Source organism: Lytechinus variegatus, chromosome 2, assembly GCF_018143015.1.
Source record: "Lytechinus variegatus isolate NC3 chromosome 2, Lvar_3.0, whole genome shotgun sequence".
NCBI classification, from domain to species: domain Eukaryota; kingdom Metazoa; phylum Echinodermata; class Echinoidea; order Temnopleuroida; family Toxopneustidae; genus Lytechinus; species Lytechinus variegatus.
The window spans coordinates 57,873,133-57,896,712 of NC_054741.1; the positions used below are offsets into that span (position 1 = coordinate 57,873,133).

The window sequence follows — 23,580 nt, forward strand, 5'->3', positions numbered from 1 at the left end:
AATTTGTTAATTATTTGTATTGGTATTGTACATTTTTGAGGAATATTTGTTGAAAGTGAAAGTGCAAAATGTTAAATTCTTCAGAATCATGTATCCAAGCATCACAAAGTTAGTCTCATAAGATGGCTTGGATGAATAAATTAAATTAATTGTGTATCTTTTTTTAAATCTTCTTTTCACATTAGGTGATTGTTGTGGATCTGCCTCCTACCCCATCCAAGTTCCATTACATCTTTAACCTTCGTGATCTGTCTCGCGTCAGTCAGGGAATGCTACTGACCACCCCTGATCGTTTCTCAGATGCAAAGAGTTTCATCCGTGTGTGGCGTAATGAATGCCTCCGGGTGTTCTACGATCGTCTGATCAACCAGCATGACAAAGACCTAGTGCAGGTACTCAACATTTTATTTGTCAGAGCTTCACCCAATCTCTGGAATAGTTTCCCTTCCTCAATAAGAAACACATCATCTGTTCACCTACCGTATCTAAAGTGAATAATGATGATTGTTTAAAAAATACAAATTATTAATTTTTTTTTTCACTTTTATCTACATCGGTCAAAAGACAACAGTGAAAGGAAAATAATATTTCTATCGTTGCTTTTAATATTCATATGAAAGCAGGGTTGTTATCTTGGGAGCTTCAATGGATATTGTATATCATGTCGTAGTCAAGGTTTTGACAGCCAGAGTTGTAGAAATCACAAAGATGATGTTTTTATGAGCATTGTGATGTATTACTAGTTCCTATCGAACAGTTCTTATTTGTAAGTGGTAAATTCTTTTCCTTCTGATTTATCTGTGTTTTATTGTGTTTTCTGATAGGGTATGATCAAGAATATTCTTGACGAGCATTTCCGTGAACATACTGAGAACGCCATGCGTGAGCCACTCCTGTATGGCGACTATCGCACTGCGCTCGACGGTGGTGAAGCCAGACTCTACGAGGACATACAAGATTACGATGCAGCTAAGGCACTCTTTCAAGAGGTAGACTTCTAGGAAATTTTACTCTCTTTTATTTAACTGCCAATTTCTTTACCTATTTTCATCACTTTGTGTATGATTTATTGTGGAATGCTTGAGCACTTCGTTGTCTCTGATAGTAAGTGCCACAATAATAAATCTCCTCTATATGAATAAATTTTTTGTCTGCTTTCAGCAACATTTGATAACAATGTACTGTTTGGTTTGTCATAGTTACATATGATTAGGATTTTGTTACATAGTTTCTAAATTTGTATATCGACCTGTGTCGATTGGAATTGTAATGAAGAGAAATCAAGCTTAAGGAGCTCTACGGTATGGTATCTTATTGAATGAATTTTTGTTTTTTATATTTTGCTGTAGATTCTTGAAGAGTACAATGACAGTAATACCCCAATGAATCTGGTTCTCTTTGACGATGCCCTTGACCATTTGACCCGGGTTCATAGGGTCATCAGGATGGATCAAGGTCATGCTCTTCTTGTTGGTGTCGGTAAGCAATACTCTGCATTTTGCTTCTTGTCTTAGACTCATTCTTAGCCACCTTCTCTCCTCCCTCCCCTGGCCCCCCTTTATATTTCTCTCCTTGTTCTTTTTTTTTTAATTCCCATGTCTCTTTCAAATATTGAGACCAAATAGAATGCATCTGATTGCTCATATATGAGATACACTGAATCACAAATGAAAAAAAAAGAACTTGCAGCTCATTTATATTTACTGGGTGTTAAAATTTTGTATCTTGAATTGTTAAACTCAGAATTAACTGTGTCAAAATATGACAATGGTGGCAACTTCTTATTGTCTGAAAACCAATCCCCTAATTCCTACATGTATGTGGAACTTTTTCTAGGCAAATGAAGGTTGCTACTTACATGTATGTCATAACTCTATAATCAAGCTTTTTCTGATTTCTCATCAAACTCATTTAATTTTGAGATGTGAGATGTTTGATACCCCAGTGATTTTTGCTATTTGGTTGAGTCATATACATACTTATTGATGGTATTTGTGGTTTCACCTATAGGTGGGAGTGGTAAACAGAGTTTGACCAGACTGGCATCCTTCACCGCCGGCTGTGAAGTCTTTGAGATCACACTGAGCAGGGGCTACGATGAGAGCAACTTCAGGGAAGATCTCAAGATACTCTACAACAAACTTGGCATTGAGAATAAGAAGGTCTCATTCCTCTTCACCGATGCCCATGTCGCACAAGAAGGTAGGTTTATGATGACCCCCCCCTTCACAAATACCTATTCTCCTTACACCATTAGTTTATAAAATGTTGAAGGATTGATTGATGAATCAGAGATACTGACTGTTAGCATAAGAGATTATGCATGCATTTTTTAATCATTATTTTTCTTCGTACATGGAAACAAAATTATCTCTTGCTTTCTTGCTTTGTAATCAAGAGGTCAAGTGTGAAAGTCCCTCTGGACGGAGCCAAACATTCTTTTTTCAAGGATTCAAATTCACATTTTGGTATTGTTCTTACAGTTGTTAAACAACAGTTGATGTAGAATGACTAGTGACAGATTTCCAAGGTCTTGCTAAAGAATGCTCCCTAGGGAGTGCAGAACGTGCATTCATGCGTGTGCAGGCAAGCAAAAATCTGATGACTTGGGAAATGATATTTCTGAAAAGTTTTAAATACCTCATTCTATATAAAATCGGAATACCTTTCTCACATCAAATTTTTAACTCCACATATTGGAAATCTTGTGTCATCTACTTGGAAAAGTATGATTTTCATTTTTATATTCTTATTCTATTGTTTTTAATTGCTTTAAGAATGAATTAATTGTTATTTCATATTTTGACATTTAGGTTTCCTTGAGCTTATGTATGATTTTGATGTATGATTTTCATTTTTATATTCTTATTCTATTGTTTTTAATTGCTTTAAGAATGAATTAATTGTTATTTCATATTTTGACATTTAGGTTTCCTGGAGCTTATTAACAACATGTTGACATCCGGCATGGTACCAGCTCTGTTTGCTGATGATGAAAAAGAGGCCATAGTTGGACAGGTATGTCAGTCATCTTTACATAAATCAGCAATCTAACCTTTCTGTTGTACCTGTGATGTATACTGTACAAGTTGCTTTTTTTTACATTAAAGCAATAAAAGTATCAGTTATAGAGGTGTCAGAATAATGTAAATAAGAATAAATATACTTACCATGAAAGATGTTATTTGGATTATGCATGATGAACATAAAAATTCACTCAAACATCATTTTGAAATTTTTAGAGTTCACATTTTTCCATTCAATTTATGGTCATTGTCCTGTGAAAATCTGTTATGGCACTTCCTCAAGATTACTGTTTTTTTTTATAATTTCCTTAGATGCGAGATGAAGCGACTAAGCAGGGTGTACCGCCCATCAGGGAAGCCATCTGGCAGTACTTCATCACCAAGAGCATCAACAACCTTCATGTGGTCCTAGCCATGTCTCCTGTAGGGGACACCCTGCGCACCCGCTGTAGGAACTTCCCTGGTCTGGTCAATAACTGCAGCATTGATTGGTTCATGGCATGGCCCAAGCAGGCCTTGGAAGCGGTAGCCACTGTTTTCCTTGGACATGAAGATGTGAGTGATTAGGAAGAATAGAAGATAGAACCTTATGAGGATATTACATTATTATTTAGCTATGAAGCATTTTAAATTCATTTATGTTAATTTGAGGTTAGTGGAGTCCATTTTATCATGTCAGAAAGCAAATGCTTCTTGGTTTCAAATAAACTGGAGGTGATTGGGGTGAAAACAAAGAGAGATTTGTTTTTCCTTATACAAAGACTTCACAACACTGTAATATAGGACAGTGACATTTAAATTGAATTAAACTTTAATGTAACCTAATTGAATGAAAAAATGCAAAACAACAAAAGTGGATATCAGAATAAAAAGAAAAAGAAAACAACCTTCCAAATTTCACGAATGTCATATCTGTAATCCAATAGTGATGCTTTTAACAGTTTGTCTCAGGGAGGACATTTTTTTCAGATTTTTGGGGATGGTACTTTTGGACCATAGTTGATACTTCAGTATGTTGTTAATAAAAATTATTCCTTTTTAGGTTAATGGGGTGTTGCAAGAAACTTATATTTAATCGTGGATTAAGCATATAACACATAAGTCTCAAATTCAAGTATAGTTTGGCATTGCCAGAAGGTTGATTAGCAAATGAAGAAAAATCAAAGAACTTGTGCTTAATTTTACAACCTATGCTTGATTTGGATCGAAACATGAATTTATTGCAACACAAACTTATTTGTGGATGATCACTTACCAATCTTCTTATATCTCTTGTACAGGTTAAGAGCATTCCAGATGACAAGCGTACCAGTGTAGTAGACCACGTTGTGTTTGTACACCAGTCTGTCAGCGACTACAGCACACAGTTTGCACTAAAGCTGCGTAGGAACAACTACGTGACACCCAAGAACTACCTTGACTTCATCAATACATACCTCAAGCTGCTTGATGAGAAAGATGAATATATCCTTTCTCAGGTAATATATTGATTTGTTTGAGTATTAGTGGATGAGTGCTAGAATGATGTTAAAACTTCCATTACAAGATTCTTTCGTATTTTTTTGATATGTCTTAAGTTGGTCAAGTTATTAATTTCTTTAACTTTTTAATGACAGTGTAAGATATTATGTCTCTTGCTGTCGTGTAATAACAATAAACAAAGACAAAAGTGTTGTTGGATAGTTTGGAAATTACCTTAAATGAGCAGGCAATTAATACCCTCCCAATATGTAGGGCCTTATGACAAAGATGGATGTTTTCATTGAGGAGAATGAACTTGATACAAAGCTCACAATTGTTCATTCATGGAATAATGTAATTCAATTTGTTGTATCAAATCAATATCAGTTGGTGCGGAGAGCAACAATTAAGCTTTTGACCCCTGCATTTACATCAACTATAGGTGTTGATAAACTATACCAATTACATCATTGTTAACTGAGTATGATCATCCCTATGCCAGCTCCATTTTAAATCGGGTGTTGTGGAGGATTTGAAAAGTTGTCCCAACACCTTGCATTCAATACCAAATTTGTAATGTGCTTCATCACGTTATTTATAATAAAACATCAGTTGGTGTTAAGAGCTATGGTTATTTTTTTGCAACCAGCATTAACATTGCTTTGACACCAGCCTCATTTCAGGTTGGGTGTTGTGGCTGGTGTCAATACTCAAAACAGCAACACCGGTGTCCAACGCCAAACATCTAATCACCCTATTTAGTATAGGTTATTTCCATGAACTTTTAACACCCTAACCTTGAATCTTTTCTCCTGCAGTGTAAGCGTCTTGAGGGTGGTATGGCCAAGCTTGTAGAAGCCAGCGTCCAGCTGAACGAACTCAATGAGAAGCTGGCTGTTCAGAAAGTAGTCTTGAAGGAAAAGAATGATGCTTGTGAGATTCTCCTGGAGGAAATCACAACCCGTACTGCTCAAGCCACTGAAAAGAAGACATTCGCTGTGGCAAAGGGAAAGGATATTGAGGAGCAGAGTGTTGTTATCAAAGTGGAAAAGGTAAATACACACTTTTTTTTTTTTTGGTTGGCATACAGAATAACTTACTACATGTAATTATCATCCAGGAGAAGGTTTCATTAAACAAATTTTCAGTGAAACTGTTATAAGCTACTAAAATCCTTGCATCTGATTGGGTCAGAAGAAATTATTCAGTGAAAAAATTGTTGATTATATCATCTACGAAACTCTCCCCAGTTGAAATTGGAAAATGCCACCTACATCTGTGTGTTATGTGCCAAAGTCCAATTTATGAATATTTTTATTATTTCAAATTTCTTAATTAACAAAAACAAAATAAGATATCACTCATTTCAATGCCATAATTACTATACTTATCCTGTTCAAATGATTTAATTCAGAGCTGTAGTGTCCTCATGTTTAGATGAATAAAATCCAAAAGAGATCACTTTGAAATGTTAACCTGCCCTATATTAACAATCTAAAATAAATGCTTTCAATCACAAATGCTTGATGCAGAAGAATTTTTTCATGAATCTAGAATTGAAAGATATTGATTCGTAAAGGGCAGTTCCATAACATAATCAAACCTTTTCTATTTCTGACCAATTTTGTTGAACTAGAAAGCAAAGACAAATTATTTATGGAAGGTCTTGATATACATGCTTTAAGGAATTTCCCATGAATCAATCATGTTGTTTTAATCTCATCTACAGGCTGAAGCTGAAGAGGCTTTGGCTGAAGCCATGCCAGCGCTGGAGGCTGCAAGAGAAGCACTGTCGGATCTCGATAAATCATCCGTTACTGAGATCAGGTTAGTCATCTCATTTCCGTAGCAAAGTTTATAGCAATGAAAATGTAATAAATAGTGTAATGGAGAAAAAGAGAATTTTTAAAATATTTTTTGCAGTATTTGGGGTAAAATTGGAACCCAATCAACCTAAAACAATCCTCTGGTACGCAAATATCAGCAAGTAATCACAAATTCAAGAAGACAGTCTGATGATATTGGTTATTTTGAACAAGATGTGCATGCATGCTTTTTAATTATGATTAAGAAATGTTATGTTTTTGATAGTTTCTATTGTGTTGCAGAGCCCTCAATCCATTATGCAAGGGTTAGCAATCAAATTCAAATATTGAACAATAATTCTGATTGGTTAAAGGAACAGTGTGCTTATGCAACAATGATTTTGATTTGCCATTGTAATTTTGCAATTAATCGCAAACTTTTATGCTACAGGGTCCTGAATTTATCCAGGAGCACCAATATTTTTATTGTATTGTTTGTATTGATATTTTTTCCTCTTGCTTATCCAACAGGGCCTTTGCTAAACCTCCAAAAGCTGTACAGATGGTGTGTGAGTGTATCGTGGTGCTCCGTGGAATCCGTGAAGTCTCATGGAAGTCAGCCAAGGGGATGATGGCTGAGGGGAACTTCCTCAAGTCACTTCAGGAGTTAGATGTTGATGGTATCTCACAGACACAGGTAGGGTCATTTCTCTTCTTTTACATGTGATTAAGGGTTGACAATCATGATGCTGGTTGTGGCAGCGATGGTATTGGCAGTGACAATGGCAGTGATAGTATTTTTTTTGTTGTATATTGCAGTTAAATATTAAGTTACTGCCACATGTAAATGCTAACATTAATGATGATAAAAATATTGCATTGATGATGATGATGATTGCTTGAAATGCTCAAATTTGTATTAAGTGCTATATAAATGCTGCATATTATAATTATCTTTATTATCATAATCAAGATGATAAAGATGGTTTTATGATGATGGCAGTAGTTATAGTTGTAATGATTATAATGATGATGATCAGAATTAGATGACGATTATTATGATATGATTAAGTATTTGTACTCTTATCATCGTGTTCGACAATATTTCTTGTGTGGATCATATATTCATCATCATGTTCATGTTATTTTTCCTCACAGGTGAAGACTGTTAGGAATTTCTTAAAGGATCTTGACACCACATATGAAGACATGAAGACTATCTCCTTTGCCGGTGCAGGTCTCTTCAAGTTCGTCACTGCTGTTCTTGGTTATTGCTCTGTAGCAAGAGAAATCAAACCCAAAAGAGAAAAGGTAAGAAGCTTGTTTTTAGACTTGTGGGGCTTTGCAAGAGACTTAGGGTTAATTGCAGGAAAGCGCCCTCTTTAATCCCAGCAAGCTTTAATTTAAGAGTCAGTTTACTTTAGTTTAGTTTACTCCAACGATGCTGTAGGACTAAGCCTGTTCATCGATCAAAGTAGATTGTCTATAGCTGCTTTCCTTCAGACAAATTAGATGTGCTACTTATGTTGGCAGGGGTTTCGTAGACAGCAAAAAATTCCATGAGAACACACGAGAATTGAAAATCACTCAAAATCATAGGCAATCAGCGTGTTGAACCAAAGATAGTGGGTCCAAGTCCATCCCAGGCATATGACAGAAGCCTATTTCAGAGACAACACTGTGTTACAGAGGAAAAAATCCTTCATCCCTCAGATAGGATGTTAAATGGAGGTCCAGCTTAGAGGATAGTCACAATCTTTGCATATAAAAAAAATTGAACATGTGGTTTTGGTTTTTAATCCGGGGGAGTATTTCATCATCATATTTGTCTGACAAGTTATTAGGTCTGACTACTTTCCTTGATCCTGATTGGCAAAGAAGCACGGATCCCATGGTAACTGTCTGATACAAACACAGTTTGTTAGCTAAATCATCCGAAAAGTCCTTTCATGAACTCTCCCTCAAACTACGTTACTCAGTACATTTAACTTTCAAAGGAAACATTGATTTTACCATTTCTCTGTATTTCTCTTTCTAGGTGGCCAAACTGGAGAAGACATTCTTCCAGGCTAAGAGAGACCTGGATCGAATCAATGCCGAGGTGAACTCCCTGGAGCAGGAACTTAAGGATCTCGGTCAGAAGTACGAGAATGCCATGTCGGAGAAGAAGACCCTCCAGGAAGAAGCAGAGATCATGGAGAGACGTCTCATTGCTGCTGATAAACTCATCTCTGGTCTGGGCTCGGAAAATGTCAGGTGGGCTTTTTTAGAATTCTCGCCTCCATTTCTGGAATAGGATTATCATCTTTCCTGTGTTACCTCTGAGAAATGAATAAATATAGTAATACTTGGCGGTAGACTTCAGAATCTGAAATCATAAATATCATGAATATTGGTGCTTTGAAACATTTACTTGATGTATAATGATTTGGGGATAGGTTGAACCCTCTTGAGAATAAGAAATGGGTTCATATGTCATACAACAGTATGTTAATCAAAATTAAATAAAAAGGGGGAAAATATTACATAAAAGGTTGTATTAGGAAGGATTTATGATGGGGTGAGGGTATTACTCTTATGGGCTATTTATTTCACTTGGTTACATCTGAACTGGGTAAGTTGTAATGGGATCTTTAAAGAGTGAAGTGATGTTGGAAGCTTCTTGAAGATAGTTTTTCATTTATGACAGTGTGGTTTCATCCCTGTTTATTGCAGATGGACAAAGGATCTGGAGGAGTTGCGCCAGCGTCGCATCCGTCTCCTGGGTGACTGCTTGGTGTCCTCGGCCTTCCTGAGCTACGTTGGCGCGTTCACGTGGGACTTCCGTGATAAGATGGTATACAATGATTGGCAGGAGGATATCAAGGAGAGGGAGATCCCCATCAGTGACCCGTTCAAGGTGGAGAACCTCCTGACCGATGATGTCGAGATCAGCAAGTAAGGCTTGGTTTGCCTTGATACGAGTCCAGTCCAGTATGAGTCCATACCATTGGACTTAATTCTTGAAGTTGATGATGGTGATGGTGACGACGAAGATGATGATGACGATGATGATGATGATGGTGATGATGATGATGATGATGATAGTGGTGATAAAGAGCGTTCTAGTGTTTGTGGTGTTTATATATTACAATAATGTTATTCATAGTGATGTTTAAAGTGATGAATGATTTTGATGGTGAAGCAGATAAATACCCCATAAAATTTATCCTTTCATAATCTATTAAGCATTAATGTTATCATTAAATTGCTTTGTTATTGTGAATTGATAGTAATTTATTATGGTCAAGAGTGATTCATGTCAGTTGTAAATCAAAAGAAATAAGATTGTTGCGCTGAAGGTTTTTATTGCTCTGATGCCCTTATGTAATGTACTCAATAAATCAAGATTTCTGTTTTCTGTTTCTGCTTCTGTTTATGATAACTCCCGTAGGAACTCGGCAGGACAGAATTTTTGCGTGTAAACGCCAAGCTGGTATATAACCAGTTACCTAGGAAACATTTTACGTCTTGGTTAATCAGTCACAGTGGCTGACTTTATAGAAGACAGATATTTCTCTTGGGCCTTTTCATTAAAGTTGAGACAATGGCAGAGTTGGGATTCAAATTTACAACCTTGCTATTATGAGTCCAATGCTCTAACCACTGGACCACACGACCCACCAAGATACCTTAAAGAAATTCTCCATTATACCTGTCATTTTGTTGTTTCTCTCTTTAGATGGGGATCAGAAGGTTTACCTCCTGATGAGTTGTCTATTCAGAATGGTATCCTGACTACAAGAGCCAGTCGTTTCCCTCTGTGTATTGATCCTCAACAGCAAGCTCTTAACTGGATCAAGAAGAAAGAGGAACCCAATAATCTCAAGGTATCTTAACCAGACATATCTTATATATTCATTCAATAGTCTTCTAATGACCCCATTGTCCTAAACATTTTAAAAATATTGTCTTTGGGTTGGAGGGGCAGATGATACACCCCCTCCCCACCAAAAGGTAATTAAAAATAAATGAAAAATTAGGGGAATAAATAGGGAGAGGGTCACACTTCCAGCATTTAAGACTTTCCTCATATTTCCTTTAATATAATATCTAGTGTGTGTTTCACAAAGCTTTTCGTAAAGTTACGCACAACTTTACGCATGACTGGAACATGTTCTTAGGTCATCAATCAATTATATAGGGATATCACATAGCACAAGAAAGGGTCACCAGTCATGCGTAAAGTCATTTGTATCTTACGAACAGCTTTATGAAACACCCACCTGGTCATTTGTTCTTTCGCATGTCAAATCTTTGATTCTTTTTTTTAATTGTTATTATTTGGGTGCTAGAATGTCTATAATGACTCCAATTTTGGGTAACCTTGAATAGTTATCTCATTTAAAAGAATAGGTATGTTTACATGAAGACCTCTTTCCTTGTCCCAATCGTGTTGTCTTTAGAGACAGATTTCATATTTGTCTTATTCATTGTTTTGTAGGTGTGTACTTTTAATGATCCAGACTTCTTGAAACAACTTGAGCTGGCCATCAAATATGGCTTCCCATTCCTCTTCCAAGATGTAGACGAGTACATTGATCCTGTCATTGACAATGTCCTTGAGAAGAACATTAAAGGTGAGAACAAATCACTCTCAGCATTAGTCATATTCATAGCAACCCTTAACAGAGAAAAGATCTATAAAACTTTCTGTCAGTTTGATTTTCATGCGCAACATGTCATGGGGGAGCCAATCAGATTCTCAATCAAATTTCTTCCCATCTGCTCGAGTTACAATACAATCTTTGTAGAATGAAATTCTGGTTTTAAACAAGCATCTGAACGCAGAGTTTATGAATTGATCAATTTGATTATGGTTAAGGAAATTCTGTCCAATTTTGTTTAATTACCTGGGCAAATTTGGATATTTATTAGCAATAGGGTATCCAAAATCTGCCAATCACATTGGGAATTTTCAAGATCTTTTGGAGTTAGAGTTAGGCTCACTTTTACATCACCACATCTCCGATCTCATAATAAAGCTGGTCATTGGGCATATCATATGAGGTGTTAAGACTTCCATAGTATGATATGGATCATTTTGTAAATTAATAAGAACAATAATAGGCATTTATATAATTCCATCTTTATAGAAATAATTCGTTCCGAGGCACATTGTTATTATTATCATTATCCTGGCTTTATCTCAAGCTGCCTTTCAACACTCCTTGCATTCAAGGAATTAATCCTGCCGGGTAACCATTCACCTCTCCTAGGTTGAGTGCAACCCAATATCGGTAAATTTCTTGCCGAAGGAAGACATACCATAAGAGGTTATGAAGCAAGGGAAGGCAATCTGAATTGTGCTTCTAACACCACCACCGATATTGAAATTACCCAATCTCTGAATTGCAATCTGATTTCTACCCTGAATTTTATGTGTAGGTGCTGCTGGTAGGGAGTTCATCATGCTTGGAGACAAAGAGGTTGACTATGATCCAAACTTCCGTCTTTACCTGGACACCAAGCTATCAAACCCTAAGTACACACCAGCAGTCTTTGGCAAGGCTATGGTTATCAACTATACTGTGACACTCAAAGTAAGGAACAATCCATGATATCTATTCTTTTTTTCAGTTTCATAGACAAATGCATGTTAAAGTATGATTGGAAAGACCATGACAGTTGCTTGACTTTGGTATCTTTATTTTTACACGAAAAAAAGAATCAGACTAAGTATGGCAGAAGAGCTTTATACTTGTAATTTCAGTTTTGAGCGGTTAAAATTTTCCCTACAGAAGTGGCATAGGGGATACAAACAACCCTGACTGCCATTTCAATGCGCACGATCAAGCAAAAGGTTTTATCACTCTTCCATGTGCAAAGTCAATGCAGTGCAGATACATGTACGACAGTTTTGGCTGACCACACATTTGTATATTCAGTGTGCCACAGCTGAGGTTTGTTTTGCTCTAAAGGACACATTTCCAGTGGGATATGTGCATTTCATCAAAAATTTGTGTGGCATCGCCTTGAAGGCCCCCACATATCTCAGAAACTATAGTAATTGCTGTATTGAATTTTGATTGTGTAAAGTGTATGATATGACTTGTACTTTCATTACCTTGAATCATTGATTTTGATGTTGAATCTTAGCAAAAGTTACTCACTTTACATTAACTGTCTTGATATTGTCTTTGACAGGGTCTAGAAGATCAGTTACTCAGTGTGATTGTTGGTTTTGAGCGTAAGGAGCTTGAGGAGCAGAGAGAACGTCTGATCCAGGAGACTAGCGATAACAAACGTCTCCTGAAAGATCTTGAAGACTCCCTGCTCAGAGAGTTGGCAACATCCACTGGTAACATGTTGGACAATGTGGAGCTGGTATCTACTCTCGAGGAGACCAAGTCTAAGGCTTCGGAAGTAGGTGTCTCTGGTGATAGCTTTACTGTTTAAAGTAATATTCAAGGAAGGTTTTTCATAAAGATTTATGTGTGACCGAACAGTAAAAGGGTGAATTTATCTCATCATTGGGTTCCTTTTTTGTTCAACTTTTGGCAAAACACTGAGACAAATGCCCACCTCATCCCGATCAGTGCCTGTTCTTACTCTCCTCTACTTGTTTCCTCTGTCTTCGGCTGTTTCCACCGTGATGTTTTAATGCATTTCGGGTTTAAGAAAAATATTGAAAATTGATGTAAATCAAATAATTCGTTATTATTAAAATAACCAAACTTGCCTTTACCTTGTCTATTTTGATTGTTCCCTCCCAGATGTTTAAATGCTTATTGGTTAAAAAGATTAATGGAGATTAATGAAAATCATTCAACAAGTAAATATCCTTATAACCACCACACAGGTTACAGAGAAGCTGAAGCTGGCTGCCACCACAGCTGTCGACATCGACAAGCTTCGTGACGGCTACCGCCCTGCAGCCAAGCGAGGAGCCATTCTGTTCTTTGTCCTGTCTGAGATGGCCCTGATCAACAGCATGTACCAGTACTCACTGGCTGCTTTCCTGGAAGTCTTCCAGCTCTCGCTCAAGAAGAGTCTCCCAGACTCCATCCTCGTGAAACGACTCCGCAACATCATGGATACCCTCACGCATAACATCTACAACTACGCATGCACAGGTAAGGATAAGGTGGCGATGATATCAGTTGTGAGAAAAATCATCGCTACGGTCGATAGTAGTGATGTCTGTTGAAAGTGACTCATCATAGGGTTAGGGTGGTGTGAATACTATTGACAAGAAAGCAATTATAGAATGAGTGATTGTCTATACAGTACAGATTGAAAGAATATGTAGAAATTTATTATAAATGATGATCAAAGTAATCCTTCTCAATTAGGCCCGTTTTGAAGGTCCATTTTTGATGTACGTGTACATGGCATGTTTTTCGGTCGTGTACACGTTGTAAACACTGTGAGAGCGAGTTATGTTTTCATGTCGACAATGACCCGCATCAACATGTCATAAAAAGGGGTCTATAATATATATAGCCTAAGTCACGGTTTTAAAGCTTACCTGAGAAGTTTGAAGTATCAATCCACAAAAATTGGTGCAAATTAAAAGTTTACTCAGCTTAGCAGCGCATTAAATTAATAAAGAATGCAAAAGAAAATCAGTGCAGGGCCCTAGCTAGCGCCGACGTTCGTTGGATGCGCATTTTGTATGCTGTACCGTACATGCATGCACAGATCGCTGCAGAATTAAGTGTAACTGAAGTTATCGATTGATTTTTCATTATTTTGTTGCCAATTTGAGGAGTGTTTGTTTGTAGGCTTGTAGCACATGTGTACGAGCGTATAACACGTAAGTTGTAGCAATGATCACTGTCGCAATTGGTGATTCTCAAATTGGCTCTGAGTGTGATTGAGCAACGCTTTTGAGACCGGAGCAGACCCATTTCGTGGTACAAAAACTTGAGTCTCCAGAATGAATGTGGATTAAATCGGCGATTTTGGAAGTGAACTCACTCTAGCTTAGTTGAAATATATTGGCATATTAGTGATTAAAACATGTACAGTGTCTGAGAACTAAGATTTAATGTGAGGCTGTGAGCTTGTTCACTGACTTTGTAGTCCCATGCAAGCTTCATGCAGATGCTACCGTGTACACGGTGATGGAATTTAGTACACGTGCACTGACTTGACCGTGCTTGTACACGTGTACCCGAAACGGGCCTATTCTCAATTAGATGTTAGAATAAGTCTGTGCAGGGTTTTGGAGACGCCTGTGTGTCCCAAGGCAGGAAAATTTCAAAGACTTCCGGTTGTAATATGATCACCTTTTATTGGATGCATCAGTAGACATGACTCAATGACTTGTTCTAAGAGTGAGAGAGATTAGAATAAAGTTTAAGTTTTTATTGAGGGAGAGATAATAACATATTATTACATCACTCTCTTCTGCAGGATTGTTCGAGAAACACAAGCTTCTCTTCTCCTTCCAAATGACCATCAAGCTGGAACAATCGGAGGACAACTTGCCCCAGGAGGAGCTGGATTTCTTCATCAAGGGCAACCTGTCTCTGGAGAAGAACCGTCGTAGTCGACCTCATAAGTGGATTCCGGAGCAGGGCTGGGAAGATGTAATGAAACTGACAGAGCTTGCTGATGTCTTCCACACTCTACCGGATGATCTGGAGAAGAATGAGAAAATCTGGAAAGAGGTAAGAGCTGAATTGTCTGTCATCCTTGGAAGTGATTGTATTATGGCATGGGACTTTTATTTCTATTTTCAAGATTCATATTTCAAAAAAAAAAAAAAGAAAAGAGAGAAATTAGCCATTGCATGACAAGAAAGTCAGGTAGCTTGCCTTCTGTCTGTCATTCATGTACCTGAATATGCACCAATTTAAACCAAACCAAAGGATCTGATAAGTTTCATGTAAATGTTTGCTTGGCACAATTTATATGTTATTTTTTTTATTGATAAAAATGATGAAATAATGAAAATAAGAATGATAATGTATTGCTTTTAATAGCACTTAATACATCAGAACAGCATCTCTAAGCACTTTGCAGATATGCTATAAGGATTATAACATCTCTATGCGCTTCAAAAGGACTTGGATATTATAACCCGGCTTAGGCTTGGCTGTGAATATTTATATTGCACATGCATTTCAAGGAATAATATTACCCTGGTCATCGAATCCTAGCTTTTTTCTTTCTTTGACAGCTACACAAGAATTGTTATTTTATTTTTTCACAGGTGTAGTGACAAAAATTGTTTATTTGTATTCTTATCACCTACAGTGGTATGACCAAGATGCCCCAGAGCAAGTGGCCTTCCCTATGAAATACAAGGATGGTCTTAACGAGTTCCAACGCCTCCTTCTGCTGCGTTGCTTCCGTGTGGACCGTGTCTACCGTGCCATCACTGATTTTGTCACGTCTCGTATGGGTGAGAAGTATGTCACTCCTCCTGTGATCAGCTTTGAGGCCATCTTTGAGCAGAGTTCTCCGCTGTCTCCCATCGTCTTCATCCTGAGTCCTGGTTCAGATCCTGCTAGTGATCTTACCAAGCTGGCTGAGAGGTCTGGCTTTGGGGGTAACAAGCTGAAGTTCCTTTCTATGGGTCAAGGTCAGGAGAAGGTAAGATGTTGATCTTTTTTATATGTTAGGGAGTGAAGAAAAGAGAACTTGAATCTTGGCATACAGTGGAATCTTTTGTTGGTTGGGGTTTTTTCTTGAAACTAAAAACATACAGTTTGAGACTGTACATATATGACTGAGTTTTACCAAGCTGTTTCCACTATGGAAGTAATTCAGAAAAGGAGTAGGTTTATCCTTCCCGTGGAAGGTTTTAAAAGAAAAAAAATTATCATGTTGCAGAACTCTTGCTTCTTGGCCAAGTGGTCTCTGTGATCTAATAAAGGTCTTTATATGAGCCACTCTTACTACATGCATAAACTAACGATGCTGTCAACTTTTGTATCTCTGTCAGGTTGCCCTTCAACTACTTGAGACAGCCATAGCCAGAGGACAGTGGCTGATGTTGCAGAACTGTCACTTGTTGGCCAAGTGGCTCCGTGATCTGGAGAAGGCTCTCGAGAGGATTGTCAAACCTCATCCTGACTTCAGACTCTGGCTTACTACTGACCCTACCCCAGCTTTCCCCATCGGAATCCTACAGAGGTCATTTAAGGTAAGTCGCAATTGAAAATATTCCTTCAATTCCTAGGTATTGATAATATCCAGCAATTTGTTTTATGTAGTGCTTGGTACATTGGAACAATTTTTGGTAGTGCTGTACATATTATAAGCCCAGTCATTGGATTCTAGGTTTAAATGGTCTTGTAAAATGCATTTTGAGGTGCTGTGGTCCTGATTCTTACCTTCTAGTCAGAGAGGGTTGCAGATGAAATCTGATTTGGTGCTGATTCTCGGATTTAGTTGGATTTTCATGATTTCTCTCCTTGAACAGGTTGTAACTGAACCTCCCAACGGTCTCAAGCTGAACCTACGTAGCACCTACCACAAGATCTCAGCCCAGGTCCTTGAGGACTGTCCTCACGAAGCCTTCAAACCGTTGGTCTTTGTCCTAGCCTTCTTCCATGCCGTGGTCCAGGAGAGGCGCAAGTATGGCAAGATTGGCTGGAACGTCCCCTATGACTTCAACGAATCTGATTTCCGGGTGTGTCAGGAGATCCTTGGAACGTACCTGACCAAAGCCTTTGAGCAAGGAGACACCAAGATCCCATGGAACAGCTTGAAGTACCTGATTGGAGAGGTTAGCTTTATATTGCTAGATATATAACATGTATATGTCCTGCCAACTTAAAGCCCACAAAAAGTTTGCCAAAAATATGTTCAGTTACAATCTTCCTTTAATGTCCTTGGAAATAAAATGTTCTAATCTGTTGAATATTGTTTGATAAAACTTGTTACCAATTGCAATCACAAGCTCTGATTTCACCTGTGAACATTTTTTTTCATGGATAATTAGAATCTGTCATTGATATTAGATTTTTTGGGTAAGAGGGCCTTTTATGGCAGCTTTGGTCATTGTCCCTTTACATGTACCTTACATTGATGCTTCGCATTTTATACAATGATTTGATAAGAACCGATATCGATCTCTACCTGTAGGTTATGTATGGTGGTCGAGCCATTGATAACTTTGACCGACGTATCCTGAACACCTATATGGATGAATACATGGGAGACTTCATCTTTGATACATTCCAACCGTTCCATTTCTATTGTAATGAGTCGGTAGATTACTGCATTCCAGAGTATGGACCAAAGGATAATTATACACGTAAGTCCACTGCCAGAAGTGTGTCCTACGACATTATTCTAACACAAATTGTTTTATAGAAGGTGTTATGTTACTATGTTGTAAACCTTGTCTTGATAATGATAGATGGAATAATGGAATGCGTGGTTATAATTTTGTGATATCATAACTTCTTGTTTTTCCACTATCTATTTGAGTAACATGTATTTTTGCATTAAATATGAAATACTGATAGTTAGAAATTGAAAACTAGTGAGCAACTTGACAAGCAATATGAAGAATGATAAATGACAAGTATTTTTATCATGATGAAACAGTAAGGTTGTCTCAGTGAATGATAATTATCAGAATACAACCAAAACAGTGGAAAAGGTTCCTTATTGGAATTCTTATGATATTCTAAATCTAATTTGACAATTCCTAAATTTACAGAAGGAAAACATGCTAATAGTAGAAGCAGGTTCAATAAATGATTTTGCAGATGTGAGTTTTGTCTGTTTCTTCGGAATCACATGATTTTATATGATTATTATAGAAATGGGAGAAAAAGTCATCCACACTCACATTTTTGCTATACGTCCTTGTTTACCCAATTACCCAATTTAGTCTCTTTTTAACTGTGCATGTAGTGAAAGTCCAATGTTAGTAATTCTCAAGGCATTGATATATATGTTGATTGTATTGCACAGAGCTGATTGAAGGCCTGCCCCTAGCAAACACTCCAGAAGTATTTGGTCTACATCCCAATGCTGAGATTAACTACTACACACAGGCTGCTAGAGATATGTGGGCACAGCTAGTTGAACTACAACCTCAAACAGGTCAGTAGGATTTTCTCTTGAGATTTCCATGTATGAGTCAAACTTGTATACAAAAAACAAAAGGACAGTTTGAGAAGCTGGTTTACCTGAGAAAAATCTTTTTTAAAATCTGACTTCATTTAAAGTTGATAACGCTACTGATAATATCTTTAATGGTTGTGATAATGATGGGGTTAGTGATGATGATGATGATGATGATGATGCTAGTGCTTAATACATAGGGAAAACAATTTCAATGATGGTCATAATTTATGTGGGTGCCAATAAAGTTGAAGATATATCTGTATTCCCTATCATTATTTCACGGTTTATGTCATCATCTATTTTGTATTCTGGGAATAGGTGACTCTGGTCAAGGCATCAGTCGTGATGACTTCATTGCTGGTATTGCATCTGACATCCAAAACAAGCTACCCCAGCAATTTGACCTTGATAAGATCCGTAAGAAGTATGGTCTTGACATCACACCTACAACTGTTGTACTCCTGCAAGAGCTGGAGAGGTTTAACCGATTGATAGCCAGGATGGCTCGCTCATTGGCAGAACTCCAGAGAGTAAGTATCCTAGCAATTTGATAAATAACTAATTGTATACTGCCTCAACATTGCAACAGTTTTTGTCAGAGACAATAACGTGCAAATATTCAAATACAGTGACGTCTCCATGAGTTAACCTCCTCGAAGGTAAAATAATTGCCTAAGTTGAAGCCATGTTTAAAACAAGATAAAATAGCTTGTGATGTTTACTTCTTCCAAGTCAAATTTCTCCAATGTCCAGCAGATGTCTATTCCCAAGGGATTCAACTTCAGCATACTCTCCCGTATCTTGACATTCGCTCCAGCAATAATTGCTCTGATGGAATTTCTGCATGTTAAACCAAACATGAAAACCTAACCTCAACCTCCGAAACTAAATAATACCTAATCCTAAACCTGCCATTATTCTGAACCAAAATCTATATTACAGTCCTAACTCTAACCCTATGCCCTGTGAGATATTAAGACCTTAGCAAATGTCGCAGGAGCATAATTGTGTCACCCTCCCATATTACTCATGGGTTAATAAAGTAGCATATTTGATAAAACAATTGGTGTTTATTATATGATTCATTTTTCCCCCATCGTAGGCTTTGAAGGGAGAGGTCGGTATGAGCAACGAGCTTGATAACGTAGCTAGAGCACTCTTCAATGGTCAGATCCCTCATATCTGGAGACGCTTAGCACCAGACACCCTCAAGGCACTAGGGAACTGGATGCTACACTTCCAGCGGCGCTTCAACCAGTACACCACATGGGTAAGTCACGCACCATTAAGCTCTCATGCTTTTCATTCTTTTAGTTATTTAGTGCACAAATCTTACTAAGCTAACATTAACTTGTGAAACGAAAAGTATATTTTGTTAATGTTGATTTTGTTATCACAGCAAAGCCTGAACATTTGCATTTATCGCATAGAATAATTCATAAACATTCAAGCTTGCCTGATCGCAATTTACAACGAGGAGCAAAACATAGGCTACACTTTCATATAATACATAGTTCATTATATTTTATGATTGCTAAGTTCTGAATTCTTGGATTTTGCATTATTAATTGAATGTGCAAATAATTCATTGGGACACAATATGTGTCGTTCTTGGCCATACTTGGGCATCGAATTATGTCCATTTGAGTTTATTTCTCATGTTTATATTTTCCCCACAGGTGAATGAAGCTGAGCCCCCAGTCATGTGGCTCAGTGGTCTACACATCCCAGAGTCCTATCTGACTGCATTGGTTCAAGCCACGTGTCGCAAGAACGGGTGGCCACTCGACAAGTCAACTCTGTATACGTCTGTGACTCACTATGTCACCCCGGATGAGGTCACAGAAAGAGCACATTCAGGTTTGTAAAATAAAATGATATTCCTTTTCTTATTAGGCTGTAGGTATTGAAAAATAGTACTGATGATGGTAGTGGTGGTGATGGTGATGATGATAGTGATAGTGATGGTGGTCAACATGATGATGAGGATCATCATCTCAAGAAGGTAGAATGAGGAAAGTAAGATGGGTAGCAAAAGGACAAGATGGTTTGTTGTGTTAATAATTACAGTGATAAGGATTGTTGTGATGATGATTATGATATGATGATATGATAATGATGATGATGATGATGGTGATGATGATATGATGATATGATGATGATGATGATGATGGTGATGGTGATGATGATGATGGTGGTGATGGTGATGGTGATGATGATGATGATGATGATGGTGATGGTGATGTGGGTAATAGTGATGATATCCATGATGTTGGAGTGGAGGATATTGCTAATAGTGATAACGCCATGAGGAGGAATTAGGGTGTCATTCTTTGTTTTATTTTCCACCATGCATAACAAAAATAAATTGACGGAATATAGTGTTGCATTGATACTGATACATTGTAGGAACTAAGCATAAACAAAATATGTTTGAAGCGCAGAGTTCCCTTGTAACATACCCTCTTTTAAAAGAAACAAATCCATCATCAATCAGTGGGTATGAAGCTACTGATAAGTCCTTACCTTGAGATGTTGTAATGGTAAAAACCCTGTTAAGCAGGTAACATTCAATCCGATCTCCTTATTTGTGTATGACAGGTTGCTTTGTGACTGGACTATACCTGGAGGGTGCTGCCTGGGACGTCGATAATGCATGTCTGATGAGACCACGCCCTAAGGTTCTCATTCAAGAACTTCCCATCCTCAAAGTGATTCCCATTGAAGCACACAGACTCAAACTGCAGGTCGGTATATCTCCTATTGAGATCAAATTTGGGATAACTAAAGAACCGTTCAAGGGGCCAACTTAACACCTTGCTCATAAATGCAAATGTGCGTAAGGGTCTGAATAGATCAGGGGTTGCATGTTCAATGTTCAATAGTCAAAGGTTGCAGAAGTCTTTATGTAGATGGAAGACTTTGACAGAAATGTTCAAAGTTTGTCTTTATTCATTCAAATCAGACATTTTTTATGAAAACAAGTGGACATTTCAACTAAATGCTCCATTAGATATGGCCCAAGATATGCCAGCAACATTTTGTGTACAAAGTCAGGCATAAAATAAAATGTTGCAGAGACAAGCAACATTTGTTACAAGGTGGCAAGAAGTGTGGATCAATCAAACTCCAGAGAGGAAGTGTAGATTAACACAATAACTGTCCTCTTCATAACTACATTCTTTATCATGTTGGAGAAAACATTTCAACACTCATCAACCCTTCTCTAAATGATGATATTGGTTTTAAATTCATTCATATACTTTTTTTCATTTCTATTAATGCATACTATTATATGCTATCATTGGCTCAGAACAAAGTTTGATATTTATTTATTTGTATTCATTTCATATTGGTTTTGACTAAATGCAAACTTTTATTCATTTCCACAGAACACATTCCGAACACCAGTGTACACCACATCTCAGCGTCGTAATGCCATGGGCGTAGGGTTGGTGTTTGAGGCTGATCTGGCTACTACCGAGCACATTTCACATTGGGTGTTACAAGGTGTTTGTCTGGTGCTTAACACTGATTAGGCTTAACTCTACTTTCTAAACACCCATGAATGGTCCATGCAGGGAGATGCCGAAGACTCGCAACTGAACTTTGATGAAGATGAATAACATTGTCTGAATACCATTTATTGATTTCCGATATATAAAGACGTGTGCCTTCTACTTAGGAGGATTAGGATTAGTGCCAATGTCTAAACAATTATGACTGATCACACAGTACATTTATGGTAATGCCTTATGTCCAGGGGCCCATTGCAGAAAGAGTTGCAATCAAATGCAACTCAAAAAATCTTGCGCAACTTGATTTTCAGCCAATGAAACACCCATATTTGGGACTTGCGCTTGATATTTTGACTTGCGTTTAAACGCACCTCTTTCTGCAACAGGCCCCAGGTAAGATAAACTTTTGTGATCCTAGGATTTTTGTGAAATAATTTCCGCAGTTCACCATTTAGATGTTTGCCAAGCGATACTGTGACGTTTGCAATTTCATTCTTGTTTATAGCTTATATGGTGTCGTGATTTAAACTTCTCAGAAGTACATTCACCTGCATAACATTTCATTATATTCATTATATTACATGAATCTATTTTGAAAATGAATTTTATTTGTACATTATGAAAAATTTATTGAAAATATATGGATATTTATATCTCTGCCTCTGAATTTCCTAACATGTGTACCAAACATGCATATTTCATGTGTATATATTCCGTCCAAATAAGATAATCAAGTCCATCCAACAACAACCTTGATTGTTTACAATTGCTTGTTTGAGAGTGACTCTGTTTTGATTGTGATACTGATGTATATATCACATGGTTTATCTTATTATCCATCCATCCAAATGAATATTACATTCTTTCACCTTGAAATGCTTGATACAAATTGGATTGATATTTCACATTTGCTATGCAGTTTTTATTGTTTTATGAAGCTATTTCTATATACATGTGTATATATATATATATATTTTCCCTTTGAATTTCTTCATTGAATCAATATATTGAGTATTTGGAAAAGTGCATTTTTGTTGCAGTTACAAAGTGCTTCACAGTTGGCTTCACTAGCCTCTGATAATTGCAATGATATCTGTATTATTTGTTTTCAAATGAACAATTTGAGAATGGTGACTTTGTATATATTATTGATGCATTCCCATTTCTTGTTCGATTTATCTTTATATTCATGTATATTGGTTATGATATATTGAATTCTATCTTTTCATGATTTTGTGCCGACTACCTTGAAGATTTGTATGATATATTTCAATATATATTGTTTGGTATTTTTTGCAGTTACATATACTATTGCATCCACAATTATTCAACACCCTCACGTGTTGGTCTTAAATTTGCAACCTGAAAGATGCAAGAGTTGTGGGACAATGAATTATAAATCTTGTTTTGTGTTCTGGTATGAAAAATGATAAATCTGTAACCACTTGATTTTTTTATTAATGCAAATATCACTCATTTCACAAGATTACTTTGTCCAAAAAAATGCAAGGGGGTTGAGTACTTCTGCATGAAAGTGTATATTTATAAGTTATTTCTGAATTCCTTCCATTTAAAATGAGAATTTCTAGCAGACTGCCTTGAACATTTGTGTGATATCTTTCAATTCCTTATGTAATGTATAAAATGACTTTATAGAACACCTTTGATTTATTATTACATTGATGATAATCT

The 23,580-nt window shown here is 37.0% G+C and overlaps 1 protein-coding gene across 1 annotated transcript in view; it reads left to right on the top strand.

Annotated features, from left to right (window-relative positions):
- LOC121408461 (dynein heavy chain 10, axonemal-like) overlaps window positions 1–22,058 on the top strand; it is a 59,213-nt gene extending 37,155 nt beyond the window's left edge. The window contains exons 43-71 of the mRNA XM_041599938.1: window positions 186–392; window positions 825–989; window positions 1,350–1,479; window positions 2,011–2,202; window positions 2,930–3,018; window positions 3,339–3,581; window positions 4,307–4,504; window positions 5,306–5,539; window positions 6,217–6,314; window positions 6,824–6,989; window positions 7,451–7,603; window positions 8,331–8,548; window positions 9,008–9,229; window positions 10,014–10,161; window positions 10,776–10,911; window positions 11,720–11,874; window positions 12,479–12,697; window positions 13,134–13,407; window positions 14,693–14,949; window positions 15,539–15,877; window positions 16,230–16,430; window positions 16,710–17,015; window positions 17,375–17,546; window positions 18,215–18,346; window positions 18,689–18,900; window positions 19,473–19,640; window positions 20,050–20,230; window positions 20,972–21,117; window positions 21,763–22,058. Coding sequence (XP_041455872.1) covers window positions 186–392; window positions 825–989; window positions 1,350–1,479; window positions 2,011–2,202; window positions 2,930–3,018; window positions 3,339–3,581; window positions 4,307–4,504; window positions 5,306–5,539; window positions 6,217–6,314; window positions 6,824–6,989; window positions 7,451–7,603; window positions 8,331–8,548; window positions 9,008–9,229; window positions 10,014–10,161; window positions 10,776–10,911; window positions 11,720–11,874; window positions 12,479–12,697; window positions 13,134–13,407; window positions 14,693–14,949; window positions 15,539–15,877; window positions 16,230–16,430; window positions 16,710–17,015; window positions 17,375–17,546; window positions 18,215–18,346; window positions 18,689–18,900; window positions 19,473–19,640; window positions 20,050–20,230; window positions 20,972–21,117; window positions 21,763–21,909 — 5,508 coding nt within the window. The 3' untranslated portion in view covers window positions 21,910–22,058. The remainder of the gene's footprint in view (window positions 1–185; window positions 393–824; window positions 990–1,349; window positions 1,480–2,010; window positions 2,203–2,929; window positions 3,019–3,338; window positions 3,582–4,306; window positions 4,505–5,305; window positions 5,540–6,216; window positions 6,315–6,823; window positions 6,990–7,450; window positions 7,604–8,330; window positions 8,549–9,007; window positions 9,230–10,013; window positions 10,162–10,775; window positions 10,912–11,719; window positions 11,875–12,478; window positions 12,698–13,133; window positions 13,408–14,692; window positions 14,950–15,538; window positions 15,878–16,229; window positions 16,431–16,709; window positions 17,016–17,374; window positions 17,547–18,214; window positions 18,347–18,688; window positions 18,901–19,472; window positions 19,641–20,049; window positions 20,231–20,971; window positions 21,118–21,762) is intronic.
- Window positions 22,059–23,580: the final 1,522 nt, after the last annotated feature.